Raw genomic sequence first — 19,777 nt, 5'->3', positions numbered from 1 at the left:
TTCGGCCGAGGGGAGTGCAGGGCAGGGGGCGGGTGTGGAGGGCAGAGGGGCAGGGGGGTGCTGGCTGCTCCGAGGCCGCCCCCCACCCCCGTCACAGCCTGCCCCAACCCTCTCCCGCAGCCTAATGACAACGCCCCGGTCAAGCTCAATACAGCCGCCATCCTGCGTGAAGGGGCCTTGTACCAGCGGCAGGTGGAGAAGGAGCTGCAGAGGTGGGGATGGGAGGGCCTTGGGCACCCCTTGCAGGGTCTGGGGGTGGGGGGGTGCGGGGGACACAGTCCCACCCGAACAGCTCCAGGGGCTCGAGAAGGCCAGCGTCAGAGTCATGGCCACAGCTCAGGAAGCTCGTCTCCACTCGGGGAGGAGATGGACAGACGAGGAGGTGGAGGCTCAGGGAAACCCGGCCAGCGCACACCTCCCTGAGGGGCCGCCTCCTCCCGGGAGCCCTCTCCGGTGCCCCCTCCCCTAGACCGCCCCGGCTTCAGGCCCTGCTCTCAGCTGGAGAGCTGGGCTGTGGGGGGAGCTTGGGTGTCTGACCGGCTGGATAAGAAGAGGGACAGAGGGGTGGCGGATAGACAGATGGGTGGGCGCGGGGGGGCGGGGTGGAGGACGGACGGACACAGGTGAGCGGATGGACGAGCGGCTGAAGGGACGAAGCGGGAGACGTGGCTGGAGGGTGGGTGCACACACTGGACCAGGGCCGGTGGGTGGGGGTCGTTGGTGGGCGGTGTGGGGCCAGGTGTCCGGTGCAGAGTGGCCATGCCCGTGAAGGCCACGCCCCCCCACCCCACCCCGTGGACCTTGGGCTTCAGGCGGGGCTCACGGGAGCCCGCTGCCCTGTCTCCCCAGGGTGGACCGGCTTGTGGACGGGGCCGGGGACTTCTCCGAGTTCCTCGAGTGGCAGAGGCGGATGCAGGCGAAGGACCGGGAGGAGCAGCTGGCCGCGGGCGAGGTCCGCCGGCTGCGGGGGAAGCTGAGCCACGAGGAGGCGGTGCTGGCACGGCAGCAGGTGGCGCGGGAGAAGAGGCGGACAGCGGAGCTGAAGAAGGAGGAGGTGACCGGGGGTGGGGGTCGGCCGGGGCTGCTCCTGCGGTTGTTGACCCAGCCGTTTCCTCCTAAACCCACAGAGCCGGGCCGGGTCCACTGGCCCCGCGTGGCCTGGGCCGGGGCGGGGGGCGGTGGTGGAGGGGCCTCAGTGGGCCAACTGGCCAGCACTTCGGGTCCAGGCTGCCCCCCGCCCCTACTAGCAGGGTCGGTTGGTCCCCGCACCTACATGTGAGGGGAGACTGGAGGACTGAGGGAAACTTCAGGGAGGCAAACGTGTTTGCACAAGACACAAAAGGGTATATGGGTCGCCCACGTTTCCAGTGAGGATGCTCTGGACATTGCGGGAGACACGGCCTGGCTGGGGGTGCCCTGCCGGTGTCCCGTCCTGAGGGCCTGGCGGGAGCCTGGACGAGGCGGGAACCTGCAGGGCCAGGGACGCGCAGGAACCCACGCCCGCTGGATGTGCCCCTAGGGTCTGAGTCGCGGCTGCGCCTCAGGCTCACGTGTCCCTCCGCCTGCGAGACACGCTTGTGTTGTTCTTCACGTTGTTCAGTTCCACAGTCGCGTGCAACTCTTTGTGACCCTCGGACGGCAGCACGCAGGCTTCACTGTGCTTCACTGTCTCCCAGAATCTGCTCCAGCTCGTGTCCATCGGATCGGTGATGCCATCCATCCATCTCATCCTCTGTCGTCCCCTTCTCCGCCTGCCTTCCATCTTTCCCAGCATTGGGGTCTTTTCCAATGAGTCAGGTCTTCGCATCAGGTGGCCAAAAGATTGGAGCTTCCAGTGAATATTCAGGACTGATCTCCTTTAGGATGGACTGGTTGGATCTCCTTGCAGTCCAAGGGACTCTTGAGTCTTCTCCAACACCACAGTTCAAAATCATCAATTCTTCAGCAATCAGCTTTCTCTATGGTCCAACTTTCACATCCATACATGATTATTGAAAAAACCATAGCTTTTATTAGACGGACCTTTGTCGACAAAGTAATGTCTCTGCTTTTTAATATGCTATCTAGGTTTGTCATAGCTTTTCTTCCAAGGAGCAAACATCTTTTAATTTCATGGCTGCATCTGCAGTGATTTTGGAGCCCAAGAAAATGAAATCTGTCACTGTTTCCATTGTTTCTCCATCTGTTTGCCATGAAGTGATGAGACTGGATGCCATGATCTTCGTTTTCTGAATGTTGAGTTTTAAGCCAACTTTTTCACTCTCCTCTTGCATTTTCATCAAGAGGTTCTTTAGTTCCTCTTCGCTTTCTGCCATAAGGGTGGTGTCATCTGCATATCTGAGGTGATTGATATTTCTCCTGGCAATCTTGATTCCAGCTTGTGCTTCATCCAGCCCAGCATTTTGCATAATATGCTCTGCATATAAGTTAAATAAGCAGGGTGACCGTATACAGCCTTCATGTACTCCTTTCCCAATTTTAAAATGTCTGTTGTTCCATGTCCAGTTCTAACTGTTGCTTCTTGACCTGCATACAGATTTCTCAGGAGGCAGGTCAGGTCGTCTGGTATTCCCATGTCTTCAAGATTTTCCACAGTTTGTTGTGATCTACACAATCAAAGGCTTTGGCATAATCAATGAAGCAGAAGTAGATATTTTTCTGGAATTCTCTTGCTTTTTCTATGATCCAGCGGATGTTGGCAATTTGATCTCTGGCTCCTCTGCCTTTTCTAAATCCAGCTTGAACATCTGGAAGTTCTCAGTTCACGTACTCTTGAAGCCTAGCCTGGAGAATTTTGAGCATCACTTTGCTACCGTGTGAGATGAGTGCAATTGTGCAGTAGTTTGAACATTCTTTGGCATAACCCTTCTTTGGGATAGAAATGAAAACTGACCTTTTTCAGTCCTATGGCCACTGCTGAATTTTGCAAATTTGCTGGCATTTTGAGTGCAGCACTTTCACAGCATCATCTTTTAGGATTTGAAATAGCTCAGCTGGTGTTCCATCACCTCCACTAGCTTTGTTTGTAGTGACGTTTCCTAAGCCCACTTGACTTTGGACTTCAGGATGTCTGGCTCTAGGTGATAACACCACCATGGTTATCTGGGTCATTAAGATCTTTTCTGTACAGTTCTTCTGCGTATTCTTGCCACCTCTTCTTAATATCTTCTGCTTCTGTTAGGTGCACACCATTTCTGTCCTTTATTGTGCCCATCTTTGCAGGAAATGTACCTTGGTATCTCTAATTTTCTTGAAGAGATGTCTAGTCATATTGAATGTATGATTTGCAAGTATTGTCTCCCATTCCATGTGTGTGAATGCTCAGTCATGTCTGACTTTTTGCGATCCCATAGACTGTGGTCCATCAGGATCCTCTGTCCATGGAATTTTCCAGGCAAGAACACTGGAGGGAGTTGCCATTTCCTTCTCCAGGGGATCTTCCTGACCCAGGGATTAAACCCACGTCTCTTAAAGCCTCCTGCATTGGCAGGTGGATTTTTTACCACTGGTGCCATCTGGGAAGCCCAAAAAGTGAAGCTGAAAGTTGCTCAGTTGTGTCTGACTCTGCAACCACATGGATATGCACCCCCAGGCTTCTCTGTCCATGATATTCTCCAGGCAGGAATACTGGAGTGGGTTGCCATACCCTCCTCCAGGGATCTTCCTGACCCAGGGATCGAACCCGGTCTCCTGCATTGCAGGCAGAGTCTTTACCGTCTGAGCCGCCGGGGAAGCCCATTTATGGCTTCAGGCCTTACATTTAAGCCTTTGATCCATTCTGAGTTGATTCTTGTGTGTGGTTAAGGCAGAGGTTCAGTCTCACTGTTGGCATAAATCTGGATCTTTCAACAATATTTACAAAAGAGACTGTCCTTTCCCCACTGAATTTTCTTGGTGCCTTGGTCAAAGATTAGTTGACCATGTTCATTTTCTGTGAGCTTTTAAGTTTCATTTCGTTGACTTTATGTAGCTGAGCTGGTAAAGAATCCGCCTCAATGCAAGAGACCCCGGTTCAGTTCCTGGGTTGGGAAGATTCCCTGGAGATAGGCTACCCACTCCAATATTCTTGAGCTTCCCTGGTGGCTCAGCTGGTAAAGAATCCGCCTGCAATGCGGGAGACCTGGGTTTGATCCCTGGCTTGGGAAGATCCCTTGGAGAAGGGAACGGCTACCCACTCCAGTATTCTGGCCTGGAGAATTCCACGGACTGTATATCTGTGGGGTCGCAAAGAGTTGGACACGTCTGAGCGACTTTCACTTGCCTGTTAACGAAGTAAGCCTTTAATCATAATGTCTTCTTACAGGTATCGTGTCCCGGTTACTCATTTGGCTTCATCTGAATGCTGTGTTCTGGCCGTGCACGCGTGTTTTCATGTCATCAAACTTACGAGTCTTCTCCTTCGTTGTATCTGGATTTGGAATAGTGAGGAAGGGTTTTCCCGTGCACCTGGTATGGAAGGATTCAGCCGCAGTCTCTTCTAGTGTTTGCGTGGTTTCATTTTTAAACCTGGATCTGTATCCGCTTGAAGCTTGTTCTCGCACATGGTGTCAGAGCCGAATCCAGCAGATGCCGTCCAGTGTCGTCTTCCCGTCCCTGGATGCAGGATGTCTCCACTTGCTTCAGTCTTTCGTTTCTTTCATCTGGTTATTGGGTTTCTGTGTGTAAGTCCTGTAGACGTGTGTGAGACTGCACCTAAGTGTCTCTCCGTGATTTTCCAGTGGTTGTGGATGGCAGTATTAAGTTCAGTTTTGGTGTCCACGCAGTGAATGCCCGTCTGCAAAACACAGCTGGCCTTGCGTGTCATTCCTGCGTCCTGTGGCCTCGCCAAACTCCCTGACTAGTTTTCTCGGACAAACAAGACCGTTTGTCATAGGTTCCCTGAGCTTCTCTCTGTGACGCGGATGTCGTCTCCTGTCCCTTCCTTTCCCATCTGCATCCCGTTCATTTCCTCCTCTTGCCTGTTGCACTGGCTGGTTCACCATCTTGGGGGAAATCAGTCTTTCACTGTTCAGTATAATGTTAGATGTCGGGTTTTTCGTAGATGTGCACTTTATCAAGTCAACTAAATTCCCTTCAGTTCCTGGTTTTCTGAAAGTTTTTGATCAGGAAATTTTGCCTGATGGTTCTCTGGATCAGTGGATACAGTCGTCTGATCGTCTTTAGCCTGTTAATATGGTGGATTCCATCGACGGATTTTCAAATGTTGAACCAGCTTTGCATTCTAAGAATACACCCCACTTGATTGTGGTGTTTGTATAATTCTTTTTTATGTATGTTGAATTCTATTTGCTACTATTTTGATTTTCTTAGAGTTGTTCTTACATGTGGTTTCATAAGAAGTGTTAATCTATAGTTTTCTTCTTTGTAATGTCATTTGTCTGATTTTGGTTATCAGGGTAATTCTAACTTCATAAAATGAATTTGGAAGTATTTTCTTCTCTCATTTTCTAGGAAAGATTGTGTCAAATTGATATTCATTCTTTCAACACATGGTCGGATTCTCCAGTGAAATCATCTGGGTTTGAGGTTTTCTTTTTTGGATGTTTCTAAATCACAAATTCAACTCTCTTACAAGTTAGAGAGTGATTCAAATGATCTGTTTCGTTTTGGGTAAGTTGTACCAGTTTCTGTTTTTTGAGAAATTGTCCATTTCACTGAGTTGCCAAATTTATGAACATAAGAGTTGTTTTTAAGATTCTGTTACTGTCCTTTTTAATGTCTGTAGGGTCTAAAGCATTCCACTCTTGATATTGATGATTTTATGTTTTTTCATTTTTTCTATAAGGATTGCTAGAGATTTGTCAATTCCATTGATCTTTTCAAAGAACTAGCTTCTTGTTTCATTTATTTTTCTCTACTGTTTCCAATGTTGTTGACTTCTGCTCTTTATTATTTCCTTCCTTCTGCTTGCTTTGCGTTTATTCTGTTCTCTTCCCAGGTTCTTGGGATCGGAGTTGGATTACCGACGCGAGACTCCGCTGCTTTTCTGTTTTAAGTGCTCGGTGTTGTACGTCTCCGTTTATTTGTTGTTTTGGCTGTGTCCACAAATTTTGGTATGTTGTATTTCATTTTCATTCAGTTCAGTGTCCTTTTTCACTTCACTTGAAAATACCTCTTTGCCCCATGGATTATTTAGGAGTATGTTGTTTAGTTTCCAAGCATTTGTTCTTTTTCATTATTGATTTCTGGTTGATTCCATCGTGGTTGTTGAACATGCTCTGTGCTATTTATCTTAAATTTGTTGAGATCATGTCTTTCATAATGCCTTGTTGAAGCATTTTAATGATGGCTTCTTTAAAAACCACGGTCAGATCTAACAGCTCTGTGACCTCAGTGCTGGCGTCTACTGATTGCGTCTTCATTCTGTTGGACACATCCTGGCTTGTGGTGTGATAACCGGTTGAAACCCGGACATTCTGGGTATTATGTTCCAAGCTTCTGCGTCACATTTAAGCCTTCTGTCTGAGCTGCCCCTCTCTGACGCTGCTCTGGCAGGGGAAGGGAGGCACCATGACGTTACTGCCAGGTAGGCTTATCAGCCCACTTTCCCCACGTGCCTCTGCTGACCCCCGAGAGGGGCTACTCGTGAGGGCAAGGGCTCCGCTAGTCCTCCACCGACAGCTGCCTGACCGGGAGTGGCAGGGCACCTCATCATTGCCCCCACGTGGCCCTCGCTGTCATGTGGCAAGCGTGAGGGGAAAGCCCTCACTTGGCACTCAGCTTCCTCTGATGCCACCCTGGTGGGTGGGGGTGAAGGGACCCTTGTTCCCACGGGTGGGGGTGGATGCCAGGTTGCTGAGCTTGCTGCCAGGTCTCCTCTGGCACACCGGACCCCTGGGGCAGGCCCCTGCTCAGATTCCTGTGCTCCATCTCCCACGGCTTGAGGAAGTCCCGCCCACTCAGCCTTTGCCCAGGTTTTGTCTGTGATGTCACAGGTCGTGTTGCACTGTCTTCTGTCTCTCTGGGTGGCTCCTGGCTTCCCCGGTGGCTCAGGTGGTGAAGAATCTGCCTGTAGTGAGGGAGACCCAGGTTCAATCCCTGGGTGGAGAAGATCCCTGGGAGAAGGGAATAACAACTCACTCCAGTATTCTTGCCTGGGAAATCTCATGGACAGAGGAGCCTGGTGGGCTTCAGTCCATGGGGTCACAAAGAGTCAGACAGCTGAGCGGCTGACACTCGTTGGAGAGAGCAGGCTTTGGTCGTGCTTTTCATCTGTACCTGTGGCATTTTGGGGGCCTTTAGCCCCCAGCCTGGAACACACAAGGTAGAAAGGAGACCGGGGGCTCAGCACTGCGCCATTCCTCCGGCCCCGCAGGCCTCGCCAGCCGGCCCTCTCCCCTCCACTGCTCACAGTCTTCTTATGTATTTTTTTTTAATATTTATTCATCTGGCCGGGCCAGGTCTTAGTTGCAGTATTCTCAGCTGACTCTTCTGTGACTCCGTGCAGCTATATCCCGCCAGGCTCCTCTGTCCACGCGATTTCCCAGGCAAGAATACCGGGGTGGGTGGCCATTCCCTTCCCCAGGGGAGATTCCCGACCCAGGGATCCAGCTCATGCTGTCGCCCACGTCAGCAGGTGAATTCTTTCCCTCTGGGCCACCAGGGAAGGCCTAGCTGTGGCGTGTGTGATCTAGTTCCCTGACCAGGGATGGAACCCGGGCCCCTCCCACATTGGAAGCACGGAGCCTGGCGTGTGCGATCTACTTCCCTGACGGGGATCAAACCCGGGCCCCTCCCACATTGGAAGCACGGAGCCTGGCGTGTGCGATCTACTTCCCTGACAGGGATTGAACTCGGGTTCCCCCCGCCCTCCGCATTGGAAGCACGGAGCCTTAGCCATCGGAGCACCAGGGAAGTCCCTGTATGTTTGATTATATTCGGGGGTTTTAGCTGTGCCGAGTAGGAGGAGTAGGGAAAAGTGCCCCCCCACCCCCCGCCGTCTTCCCAGATGTGGAAGTTCCAGGTGCCGATTCTCGTAAAGGCTTTTGCAGCCTCTGTGGAGAGAATCCACTTTTCCTCCCAACCTCTGTGCATGTGGTGAATTGTATGAGGGATTTCTTAATGCTAACCCATCCGTGCCTTCCTGGGATGAGTCCCGTGCAGTCTCCCTGGAGTTTGAGAATCCCTGGGACTCACGCGGAAACGTCCAGAAGCGGGGGGCAGGGGCGGAGGGCAAAAGTGGGCTGTAGTTGAGCAGCCGCACATTTGCCTTGACCAGAGACCCCGAGAGGAGCCTGGGGGAGCCACCTGGAGGGGCAGAGACCCCATCAGAGGGGTGGGCGCTGGACGCCGGGGCTTGGACTAGAAGCTGTGGCCTGATGAGCAGCCTTGCTGGGGACGAGACTGTATCCAGGTGACCCATCCGAGGTGCCGGGGGAGCAGCTCCTCCTGGAAGGAAAGCAGCCCCACCCCCACAGGCTCACTCCTAACTCCTCCGGGCTCCTCACTCCTCCTCCTCGGGGCTCCTTCCATGTTCCAGGAGCCGGGCTGCTCTTGGGAAGCAGGCACAGAATACTCTGGCTTCCCGCCACCCTGCACCTCGCCCACTGACTGTCCGCATAACTAGGGCAGCATCCTGAGCCGCGAGCCGTGTCCCCCAGAGCGAAGCTGACCCTGACTGCCCCACGCTGAGTGGGTCCTGAGGCGTCTCTCCCCCTCCTGGGACATCCAGCTACAGGTGTTTTAGATGGCGACTGTGTTTTATGAGCAAACTAACAGATTAGACCTGGCTCAGCTGGTAAAGGATCCACCTGCAATGTGGGAGACCTGGGTCCGATCCCTGGGTTGGGACGATCCCCTGGAGAAGAGAAAGGCTGCCTACTCTAGTATTCCAGCCTGGAGAATCCCATGTATTATACAATCCATGGGGTTGCAAAGAGTCGGACATGACTGAGCAACTTGCACAGGAACATTTGAAGAGAAAATTGCATTTTTTCCGTTCATGCGGGACTGGTGACTTTTACAGCCTTTGTTTTGTTTTTAACTATTATTTTAGTTGTTTTTTTTCCTAAGTTTTTAAATTGAGTGTTTTTTATTTATTTATTTTTCCTATACCATGCACAATATGGGATCATAGTTCCTCGACCAGGGATTGAACCCAAGCCCCTGCAGTAGAAGTGCCGAGTCTTAACCACTGGGCCTTAATGGGACTGTGTGTCGCCGGAGGCTCCGTGGCCACAGCCCGGCCCGCGGAGCCCGCCCTCCCTACCCAGCCTCCCCTGTCCTCTCTGCCCATCTAGAGCCACGGGACGTCCTTTCTTTTGAGGGGCAGGATGTTTGGGGCCCATCTGAATTTCCTCTTCTTCAGACACATGTTCAGTTATTCTCCTGAGCCCCGGGGCCTCCTCACAGAGCTCAAGGTTGATTTCCATAGCTGGGGGCCAGGGGCCTTTTCTGATTTTTTCCTGGTCACCAGTATTAAGGCACTCTAGCAATGGGGCCGAAAAGGACACAACTGCAAAGTCCTGAGTGTAGCTCTGTCACTGTCTCAAAATGTTAAACAATATGAATATAGTGTCTTCACTAAATTTTATCTCCCCCCCTTCTCTTTTTGGCTGCACTGCTCAGCTTGTGGGATATTAGTTCCTCGACCAGGGATTGAACCTGTGCCCCCTGCAGTGGAAGCGCAGAGTTTTAACCACTGGAGAGCCAGGGAATTCCCAATTTTATCCCCTTTTAAAAATAATTTGATGAACCATAGAAATAAGTAACTATATTGGGGGAAAAAATGGATGAAATTCACATAATTACCTTTTTTAATCTGTTGTCACAGTGAACTTAATCCAGAAGACCGGTACACAAAACCACGGGGTGAAGGACCCTTCCCACTCTGGTTGTCACAGGCGCCCGTTCCCAGAGCCCGATTCACGGAAGCGTTGGGTGGATTGTTCCCTTAGGCGGCCCTTGGGGCATTTTTCTATTTGGTGCTGTTGGGCGCGGTCCTTGTTCCCTTGAATTTCCAGCTGAATGCCCTTCCTTGGGGCAGGGTGGTGCTGGCTGTAGAGGCGGGAGGCGTGCAGAGCCCAGAGGAAGCCCACGGAGGCGCGAGGCCAGGCTGGCCCCTGAGTGGACTCCGGGCTGGACCAAGGGCCCAAGGGCTATGTCCGAGCAGACAGAGCTGAGAGCCGGCCCCGGGGCTCCGGGCACCCTGGTAACCCCTGCCCTCCTCCCACAGGCCGGCCCGGACAGCCAGGCCGCAGCCCCTCTGCCCGCCCACCCGTTTGGCTTTCTGGCCTCCCCTCTTTCTTCGAGCACTCCACCCTCTTCTCCGAACGGCGATGCTGGGCTGACGTTAAGGCCACGGCTGATGGCGGCCGGGGAGCGGCTGGGGAAGCGACGCCGCCACTCCAGTCAGCAGCAGAGATGCGGGGGCGGGGCAGGGCGCTCTGCCCGGGTCACCCCGCTGGTTGGGGCAGCGGCAGAACTACAATCCCGGACTCCCTCCCTCCCTCCCTCCCTCCCTCACTGGGCCTCCTCCACGGCCGCGGGCCTCCTGGGCTCCAGGAGGCTTACACGGAGCTGGGAGCCGGGGGTGAGGCCCCCAGCCCTCTCTGTGCTGCCGACAAGCTGGGTGCCCGGAGACCAGGCATCTTTCTTTGCCCAGAGGCTGCTTACCTGAGGTAGGACTCCTCCATGTTCTGGGAGCCTGCTTTTTTTTTCACCTTGTATTTCCACCAAAGCATTTCTCGAACTTATGACAAAGTTTCCAAAGAAAGTGAAGTTGCTCAATTGTGTCCCAACTCTTTGTGACCCATGGACTGTAGCCCACCAGGCTCCTCTGTCCGTGGGATTCTCCAGCCAGGAATACTGGAGTGGGTTGCCATTCCCTTCTCCAGGGGATCTTCCCGACCCAGGGATTGAACCCACGTCTCCCGCATTGTAGGCAGATGCTTTTCTGTCTGAGCCACCAGGGAAGTTCATTTTTACTCTTTGAAACAAACAGTCCATAGAGCCGCAGGGTCAGACCAACTGAGCGAGTTAGCACGCACATCATTTTAGTTGTTGCTTAGTTGGTAAGGACTGTGGCCTGCCAGGCTCCTCTGTCGGTGGGATATCCCAGAACACTGGAGTGGGTTGCCATGCTCTCCTCCAGGGGATCTTCCTTACCCAGGGACTGAACCCATGTCTCCTGTACTGCAGGCGGGTTTGTTACTGCTGAGCCACCCGGGAGGCTCCCCCTTCCTTTACAATGCCATAAAATGCTCCAGGCTCATCGCGTACCTTCTCCTCCTCAGCCGTAAAGTGGCCATCTCTCCAAGGACCCTGGTTCCTTTTCTTAGAACCTGGGATAAACTTGCATGGAGAGGGGTGGCCACGAGCCAGTTTATATGTGCTGGCAGAGTGCTTCACCAAGGCTTCCTTCCTGCCCAGTGTGCCTGGAGTCCCCGCCACCACCACAGGTGGACCCTCCACGTGCCATGTGGTCTGAAATGAACCCTCAGCGGCCAAGACCTCTGGGGTTGGCAGTCCAGGGCCCCTGGCGGCGCTGGGCAGTGACGGGAGGTATACATCCCACTCTGTCCTTTGTGGCATCTTTTTTTTCTTTTTTAAATGGAGAGTCTTTAAATAATTTTCTATGTGTTTTGTGGCTGCACTGTGTGTTCGTTGCTGCGCGGGCTTTCTCTAGCTGTGGTGAGCAGCGGCTTTGCTTCTCGCCGAGCCTGGGCCCTGGAGCTCACAGGCTACAGTAGTTGCGGCACATGGGCTTGGCTGTCCCGCAGCACACGGCATCTTCCCAGACCAGAGGTCGAACCTGTGTTCCCTGTACTGTCAGTCCAGTTCAGTCGCTCAGTTGTGCCGACTCTCTGCGACCCCACGGGCTGCAGCATGCCAGGCCTTCCTGTCCATCACCAGCTCCCAGAGCTTACCCAAACTCATGTCCACTGAGTCAGTGATGCCATCTAACCATCTCATCCTCTCGTCCCCTTCTCCTCCCGCCTTCAATCTTTCCCAACATCAGAGTCTTTTCAAATGAGTCAGTTCTTTGCATCAGGCGGCCAAAGTATTGGAGTTTAAGCTTCAGCATCAGTCCTTCCAGTGAACATTCAGGACTGATTTCCTTTAGGATGGACTGGTTGGATCTCCGTGCAGTTCAAGGGACTCTCAAGAGTCTTCTCCAGCACCACAGTTCAAAAGCATCAATTCTTCAGCGCTCAGCTTTGCATTGTCAGGCAGATTCTTAACCACTGGATCACCAGGGAAGTCCACTTTGTAGTATCTTGAAGACTGAAAATAATATTCTGAATTGTTCACAATAGCGCCAAACGGGAAACAACCTGAATGTGTCTTGATGGTGGAATGGATCAAAGAGTTGTGATATGTTCCCTGAAACAGCCACGAGAGTAAGCCAACTGCAATCCCAGTGAACACGTGGGTGAGGCTGGAACCCCTGGCGCAGAGCAGAAGAGGGGAGCCAGGACGCAGGCCTGTGACGTGCTTCTCAGTGGCGGCAGCACGCCCTGCGGTCAGGGCCGTGCGTTTCAGAGGCTCCAGGAGAAAGAGGGGTGTAGGAGGACCGTCAGGTCGTGCCTGGGGCTCCCCTGGGGCCGGCCTGGCCTGTGCACAGACGTGGGCAGAATCTGGACAGCTGGCCCCACGTGGCTGCAAAGCAAGGAGGGTCCTCCTCTCTCAGCCGGAGTCAGCAGTGGGTGGGCTTCAGGGCAGACCAGGGGCCCTGACCCGGTCTCCCCTGGGCTCTGTTGGCCGCCCTCTTCGGCAACCCTGTCAGATCCGGGGTCGTGGCTGCCTGGTTCTGGGCTCACCCCCATTGCGGAGGCCAGGAGGGGCGTGAGGTGGGACTTCCCCACAGGCCCGACCCCCGAGACACTGGCGAGCCTAAACCCAGGTTCCCGGGTGATTCAGGGCCAACCTCAGCAGCTCAGGGGCCAGACCGGGCGGCTCTGATGGTGGCTGGTTGTGTCCAGACAGCTGAGCTGATGCAGCGGTGCGCGGAGAGGCGCCTCCAGGAGGAAAAGTCCACGAAGGAGCTGGTGGAGCAGGTGATGGAGACACAGAAGAACGTCAGGGTGGCACAGACTGAGCTCCGGAAGGGCCGCCGGCGGATAGGTAGGGGGTCGGGGCATGGGGGGTTGCCGTGCCCTCCCAGAAGCTAACCCCGCCCCCGGGGCTGGCCGGCTGCTCTCCGAGCCTCTCAGCGCCCCACTCGGCCCCCAGCTCAGGAGGTGACGGAAGAGAACCGAGAGCTGCTGCAGCGCAGCGCGGAGGCGGCCAAGGAGGAGCAGAGGCGGCGCTGCACCCTCGTCTCCCAGCTGCGAGCCCTGGAGTTTCAGCCCACGCGCAGGGGCAAGCTGGTGGACCTGACCCAGGTGAGGCCGCCGCCCAGGGCCTGTGCCCGTCCAGCGCCCTCCAGCAGGGGAGCTTCCCCGCGTCTTCCTGGGCCTGGCGTCCTGCGGAGGGTGCACCCACAATTCCCACCAAAGCCGAAGGTGGTCTGGACCCCAGCCGGGGTCCACCCGGCCACTCACGCCCAGCTGCCTCCTGTGCGCTGTGCTGGAGGACCCGGTCCAGGGAGGCCTCTGGCACCCCGGGGGGCCAGCCAGGCAGCTTCACGGACTTGCGTGTTGAGGGAGCTGCTGGGACCCACGAGGCCCGCGTGGCAGGTGCGCTGGAGGGATGGCAGGGGTGCTGGACAGGCTGCAGCCCCCGGGGGCCAGTGTGGGAAGCAGCGCAAGAGGCCAGGCTGGCACGCGGGGATGGGCCTGGGTGGGTAGGCCTGGTCCTGGGCTGTGCAGAGTCCGACAGGCTCTCTGCCTGGACCCCCAGGTCCCGGCTGGGGAGACAGGGCTGAGTACCATGGGGGCCCCACCAGGCCCCCAGCTGAGGTGTCCCCGCGCAGGTCAGGGATGCGGAGGGGGCCCAGGCGGGAGAAGCCGGATGGTGGACATTGCCATACAAACAGTACCGAGAGGACGGGAGGCCGCCTGGGCACGGGGCCGGGCCTGTGGCCTTCAGGAAGGACGATGAAGCCGGTGCAGGGGGAAAGCCAGGGGCCGGGGCCGGCCGGGAAGGGTCGGGCCTGGCTCCCGACCTGGGGCCTCTCCCTACCCCGGTCCTCTTGCAGATCCCCGGCCACGGCCTGGAGGGAGAGATGTCGGTCGTGGAGTTGCGTGAGCGGCTGGCCCTGCTTAAGGAGACCCGGCGTCGCCAGGAGGAGGAGCGGCGAGACCAGATCATCCAGGGCAAGCGCGCCAAGAGCCAGGAGCTGCGGGACACGGTGGAACAGGTGGCGCTCTGCCGCGCCGCCATGGGGAGGTCTGCAGCCCTGAGGTGGGTACGGGCGACCCCAGGCCAGGCACCTTGGGCGGGCAAGGAGCAGGGAGCCTGCCTTCCCCCCACCCAAGCAATCCATCACCCTCCAGTCAGATCCCTTGCAATCTCTTCCCCCCACCCAACTGTTTTCTTAGACAAGTCTCAGGCCTTCTGAAAGGGTGGAAAAAAAAGCCTGTGGTGACGGCTCAGATGAGCCCGGCCACACCCTTTAGCCCTGTGCTTCATCCATTAATAGCAAGCCAGCTACTTAATGGCAGAAGTTAGGAAGTGCTTGCTTAGTCACTCAGCCGTGTCTGACTCTTTGCGACTGGACTGTAGACTCCTCTGTCCACGGAATTCTCCAGGCCAGAATACTGGAGTGGGCAGCCTTTCCCTTTTCCAGGGGATCTTCCCAACCCAGGGATTGAACCCAGGTCTCCTGCATTGTAGGCGGATTCTTTACCGTCTGAGCCACCAGGGAAGCCCACGAATACTGGAGTGGGTAGCCTATCCTTTCTCCAGGGGAATCTTCCCAGCCCAAGAATCGAATCGGGGTCTCCTGCACTGCAGGCGGATTCTTTACCAGCTGAGCCACCAGGGAAGCCCATGCAGGTTTTGGACACTGCACTCGTAAACGCTCTGGTGTGAATCTAATGAGAAAAAACAGCCCTACATAACCACAGCACAGTGACACAGCTAGAAATGAGCAGAGACTCCCAGCGCCATCTCAATACCCTGTCCCTGGTCACCTCTCTCCAAGGATCCCAAAACTGTTCACTACAGTTTGGAAAGATTGAGTACTATAACTTTTATCTTTTTAAACTAGGACTTGGGGGTCGGGGGGGGGGGGTGGTGGGGGAGGTGGGGTCACACGTAGCATCTGGTTGTCAAACATCTCTTTCAATGGAAAGCGATGGACACACACACACCCTTTTTGTTTTGGGAACACTGTGCTGACTTTCGGAGAAGGCAATGGCGCCCCACTCCAGTGCTCTTGCCTGGAAAATCCCATGGACAGAGGAGCCTGGTGGGCTGCAGTTCATGGGGTCGCTAAGAGTCGGACAGGACTGAGTGACTTCACTTTCACTTTTCACTTTCATGCATTGGAGAAGGAAATGGTAACCTACTCCAGTGTTCTTGCCTAGAGAATCCCAGGAACGGGGGAGCCTGGTGGGCTGCTGTCTCTGGGGTCGCATAGAATCGGACACGACTGAAGCGACTTAGTAGTAGTAGTAGTGGTGGTGGTGGTGGTGACTTTTCGGGCCCCATGGGGCCTGGTACGGAAGGATCTGCACAGACAGCGGGATATTAGCATCAGTAATCGCTAGGCAAGAGCGGGGAAGGCAGGGTAAGAATAAAGGGCGGTGGCTTTTCTCATCCCCGAAAATGTGCATAGGCAAACCTGTGGAATACTCTTACGACTGTGAAATACAAGGAGCAAAAAGGCAAGAGGCCCCGGGGAGAACCCTCCCGGAGCGGTTCCCCGAGGGTGTGAGGGCACTCTCCCCTGGCACCTAAACCTCTCTGGTCCACCGCGGCGAGGCCCTCCTAAGCCGGCCCCTCCGCCCGCCCAGGTGGGAGGAGAAGAAGGCGCGGTGGGCGGCTGCCGGAGCGCCCTCCCAAGACGAGCGTGTGCTCGAGCTGCAGCGCCGGATCCAGGAGAAGGCGGCCGAGCGGCGCGCGCGGGCGGCCCCGGGGCACGTGCCGGCGCCGCGGGCCGTGCGCCCCAAGCAGCGGGTGAGCCAGGGAGCGGCCGCGAGGGCGCGCCGCGCGGTGGGCGGGGACGCGAGGTGCGGGTCGGGGGGCGCGCAGGGAAGCCGCGTCCGGCTGCGGGGGAGCGCCTCGCGCCGACCTCCACCGCCCGCCCTCCCGCAGGCGCAGCTGGAGGCGCAGCGCAGGCTGGAGCTGGAGCGGAGCCGCGAGCGCTGGCTGAGGGCGCAGCAGCCAGGATGCGGGCCCGCGCGCCGCCTGGGGGCCGCCTGAGCCGCGCGGCCTCCCCTCGCCCCTACCCAGGACCCTGAGACCCTAGCCCGAATGAAGACCGCGGGGCCATGCCCCCTGCCCCGCTCCGCCCGTCTCCGCCCGCCCAGAGCAGGGTTGCCAAATAAAAGGCGGGACGCGCAGTTATTGCGTGGGACAAACATGCTAAGAAAGTATCCGCTGGAATTCAGCTTTATTGGGGTGTCTTGTATCTAATGTGCTAAACATGGCCACCCTGGTCCAGATCCTTGCCCTTCCCTACGGCCGAGCGGTAGGCATTCCCCCCACCCGGGCCCGACTTCCCGGAGCCCGCAGTGCGCGTGGAACCATGGAATCTCCGTTCTCTGCCCGGATTAGGTGGCCTAATCCAGGAACCCCCAAGACTGAGTATGTGGTTGTGCGGATGCAATTAGAAGTGGCCAGGATACTGAGTCACTACCAACTGGCCCTTCTGGCGCCTGATCTCCTAAACCTCAGAGGATGGGGGGAATTGGCCAGGGAATTGGGAACTGTCCCCCATGCCCTTTCTGCTGGTGAGACCACAGGTGCTCAGAAAGGTGAAGTGAACTGCCCCAAGCCCTGGGACCCAAAGCTAGGCCTGGAGGCCTTTAGAGTAAGGCCCAGCCTTCCCCCAGGCTCACCGAAGGAATGAGATTGGAGCTGCTGGGCAGGCGCCCTGGCCCAGGGCCTGGACAGGAATTGATTGATTTCCCCTGGTCCGCAGACCCCGGCCTGGGCTGCAGGTGCGTGGCTGAGGACCGGCTGGCTGAGTGAAGACCACGCAGTGTGCTGCGGCTCCCGGGAGAGGATGGGCAAGCCGGTGGGGAGGGGAGGGGCTGTGCACTGCCAGGGGATGGATGTCTAGGAGAGGAATCCCATACCCACATCCTCCTTGGGCCTGCAGAGAAGAGGGCACCTCGGGGGGGGGGGGGCAGGACCCCAGGGCACATCCAGATCAGGAGGGTGGGCATCTGAAAGTGACAGGGACAGACTGAAGACCAGAGCTCTCCCCCAATATCCTCAACTGTGTCAGAACCCCAGGACTTCGCCGCGACCGAGGCCGGTAAAAAGAGGAATTTCCCACCTCCCTGTCAAATTAGAGCTGGGAGCAGATTAAATTTCATTAAAAAAAAAAATGGCATTTCTTACACCCTTTATTGTCATTCACACCCATTTCACTTGATATTGAGGGAATACACTGATGATGACCTGTCCCAAGAGAGTCCCTCAGGAGCTCAGATGGCTCCAAAAGGGGAATTGTCACCTTCTATAACTGGTAATGGAGAAGGCAATGGCACCCCACTCCAATACTCTTGCCTGGAAAATCCCATGGGCGGAGCAGCCTGGTGGGCTGCAGTCCATGGGGTTGCTAAGAGTCAGACAGGATTGAGCAACTTCACTTTCACTTTTCACACATTGGAGAAGGAAATGGCAACCCACTCCAGTGTTCTTGCCTGGAGAATCCCAGGGACGGGGGAGCCTGGTGGGCTGCCATCTATGGGGTCGCACAGAGTCAGACACGACTGAAGCAACTTAGCAGCAGCAGCAGCAGCATAACTGGTAATTCAAAGGTAGGGTGGACTTCAGGACATGCCTGATCCAAGAGCTCTGTCTCCAAGCTGATAGCAGTTCGAATCTCACAGCATCTGGAGGAAGGGCCATCTCTCCCTGGCAACTCTCTTAGGAGGGAAACCTCTGTCTTCCAAGCCTTGAGCTCTAGCCTCACTGGATTGAACATGGTCTGCTGAACAAGTCCCTGCAATGGGGGAAGGTCTGCATGGGGGCCTAAAGCAGGCCCTGTGACAAAGGCAGAGAATTTCCTTTCATTTGTCCGACTGGCCTCTGGAGCAGGGGGAAAGGTGGTGGCCCAGCAAACTCAGGGTGCTGTTGGGAACGATGCTGGTTGGTAGTCCACAGGGTCCCCACCTGCCCTCCTGGACTGGGTGGCTGCTCAGAGTGCCTTGAGAGAACCTGGGCCTTCTGTTCATATAGACCCCTTGGAACCTGGAGGGCAGCTCTTGAGCCATCCCCTGAGTTTATGGCCTGAGGGCCTGTCTTGTGTGGTACGGGTGGCAACAGTGTCTCCTAGCATCCACGTTCCTTCCCTTGTAACCTCCCATCAGGAAGCAGAGTCTAATCTTCCCCAGTCCTTGAATCTGAGCTGACTTGCTTTGGCCGACAGGGCCCAGCAGGAGTGGCGGTGTGCCAGGTGACAGCCTGGACCTCAGGTGGCCTTGGAGGTCCCTCTAGTTCTCCATCTGGCCACAGTGTGGGCCTGTCCCGGGTGGGATGGTCCTATTGGGGTGATCTGGTAGTCTCAGAAAAAGAGAGACAAGTTGGGCTCTTTTCTGGTTGCCAAATCCATGCCCAGGCCCAGTTCTGGCAGCTAAACTCGAGGAAGCCACCACCAGGCTCTCTAATCCCCATTCTGACATGCAGCCCCACCAGGACTGGCACACACCTGTGCTCAGAGTTGGGTCTTAGGACCCCCTGAGATGGACACCAATGTCTTCTCCATACAACAGGCCAGGGAACCCTGGACCTGCCTGAACCCTGGACCTGGGATTCAAACTCAGGCAAGAGCGATCCAGGGTCCACACTCTGACTCCGTGGAGTTGCCCGGGAGACCTCCAGGCCCGCTTTTCTAGGACCTGGCTGGGCCCAAGCCGGCGGGAATTCTCCGTCTTCAGCCCTTTCCTGACACCTGAGGTCTTCAGAATAATCAAGACTCCCAGCCTGACATCCGGGCCCTCTCGGAGGTCTGCCTCTGGCCTCCGGCGATCCCCGTCGCTCCCAACCCCTGCACCCTGGTCTACTGGGCAGCCTTCAGCTCTCTGGTCATGCGCGCCCAGCTTTGCCCACCCAGGCCCCCTTTTCCTGGAACTGCTCTCCTCCATTCTAGTCTTTTGGATGCTCAGCTAGCTCCCTCCAGGGAGCCCTCCCAGACGGCCCGGTTGAGTGCCTCCTCCGGCTTCCCGCAGATGGGCCGGTCCGTGCTTCACCCGCTCCCTTCCATCTCCGCCAGCAGCCGGGTAAAGGCCCTGGATCGCGGGGATCAGCCGCGCTCGGGTCCAGGGCCTGGCGCGGTCAGGAGGCCAGAGTGGAGGCGGCAGAGATTCCAGGGAACTTAGGCGGAGAGATGGGCGTGTCCCAGCCGCGACCACGACTCCCGAGAGGCCTTGCGCGCCGAGAGGCGCCGGCCGCTCCTCTCGCGGGAAGGCAGGAGCTTTTTTGAGTTCGCGGGCGTGGGCGGGGCCGGAAGCAGGCGCGTTTCAAAGTGGTGATAGATGGTTTTCTTATCCAATAGGGATGAAAATAGAGCCCTCTCCACGGGCGGACCGCGGGAGTTAGGGATGGCGGCGGCCAGTAGGGAGGTGGGGCGGGGTCGAGGCCCGCGGACAGGAAGTGGGTCGGTGCTGAGGCGGCGGCGGCGGCGTCGTCTGGTGGAGGTCTTCTCTGAAGCTGCTCGCGGACGTGCTTCCCTCGCTCGAGTGCGTCAACCGCCGTGCCCGCTGAGTCTCCCCGGCGC

The 19,777-nt window shown here is 56.3% G+C and overlaps 1 protein-coding gene across 3 annotated transcripts in view; it reads left to right on the top strand.

Moving 5' to 3' along the window:
* The window catches only part of CFAP99 (cilia and flagella associated protein 99), a 41,173-nt gene extending 22,198 nt beyond the window's left edge, over positions 1-18,975 (top strand). For 2 of the 3 annotated variants that reach the window (XM_070791912.1, XM_070791913.1), the window contains 7 exons: positions 121-212; positions 850-1,054; positions 12,924-13,065; positions 13,174-13,325; positions 14,081-14,286; positions 15,843-16,005; positions 16,973-18,975. In XM_070791912.1, the coding sequence (XP_070648013.1) occupies positions 121-212; positions 850-1,054; positions 12,924-13,065; positions 13,174-13,325; positions 14,081-14,286; positions 15,843-16,005; positions 16,973-17,113 (1,101 nt within the window). In that variant the 3' untranslated portion in view covers positions 17,114-18,975. Of the gene's footprint in view, positions 1-120; positions 213-849; positions 1,055-12,923; positions 13,066-13,173; positions 13,326-14,080; positions 14,287-15,842; positions 16,006-16,143 lie in introns of all 3 variants that reach the window. The other variant, XM_019963215.2, reaches the window with a different exon arrangement.
* The last annotated feature ends 802 nt before the right edge of the window (positions 18,976-19,777 follow it).

This window comes from Bos indicus, chromosome 6 (genome assembly GCF_029378745.1).
Source record: "Bos indicus isolate NIAB-ARS_2022 breed Sahiwal x Tharparkar chromosome 6, NIAB-ARS_B.indTharparkar_mat_pri_1.0, whole genome shotgun sequence".
Classification (NCBI taxonomy): domain Eukaryota; kingdom Metazoa; phylum Chordata; class Mammalia; order Artiodactyla; family Bovidae; genus Bos; species Bos indicus.
The sequence above is the reverse complement of the archived record's forward strand: the minus strand, read 5'-3'. Positions and strand labels throughout refer to the sequence as shown.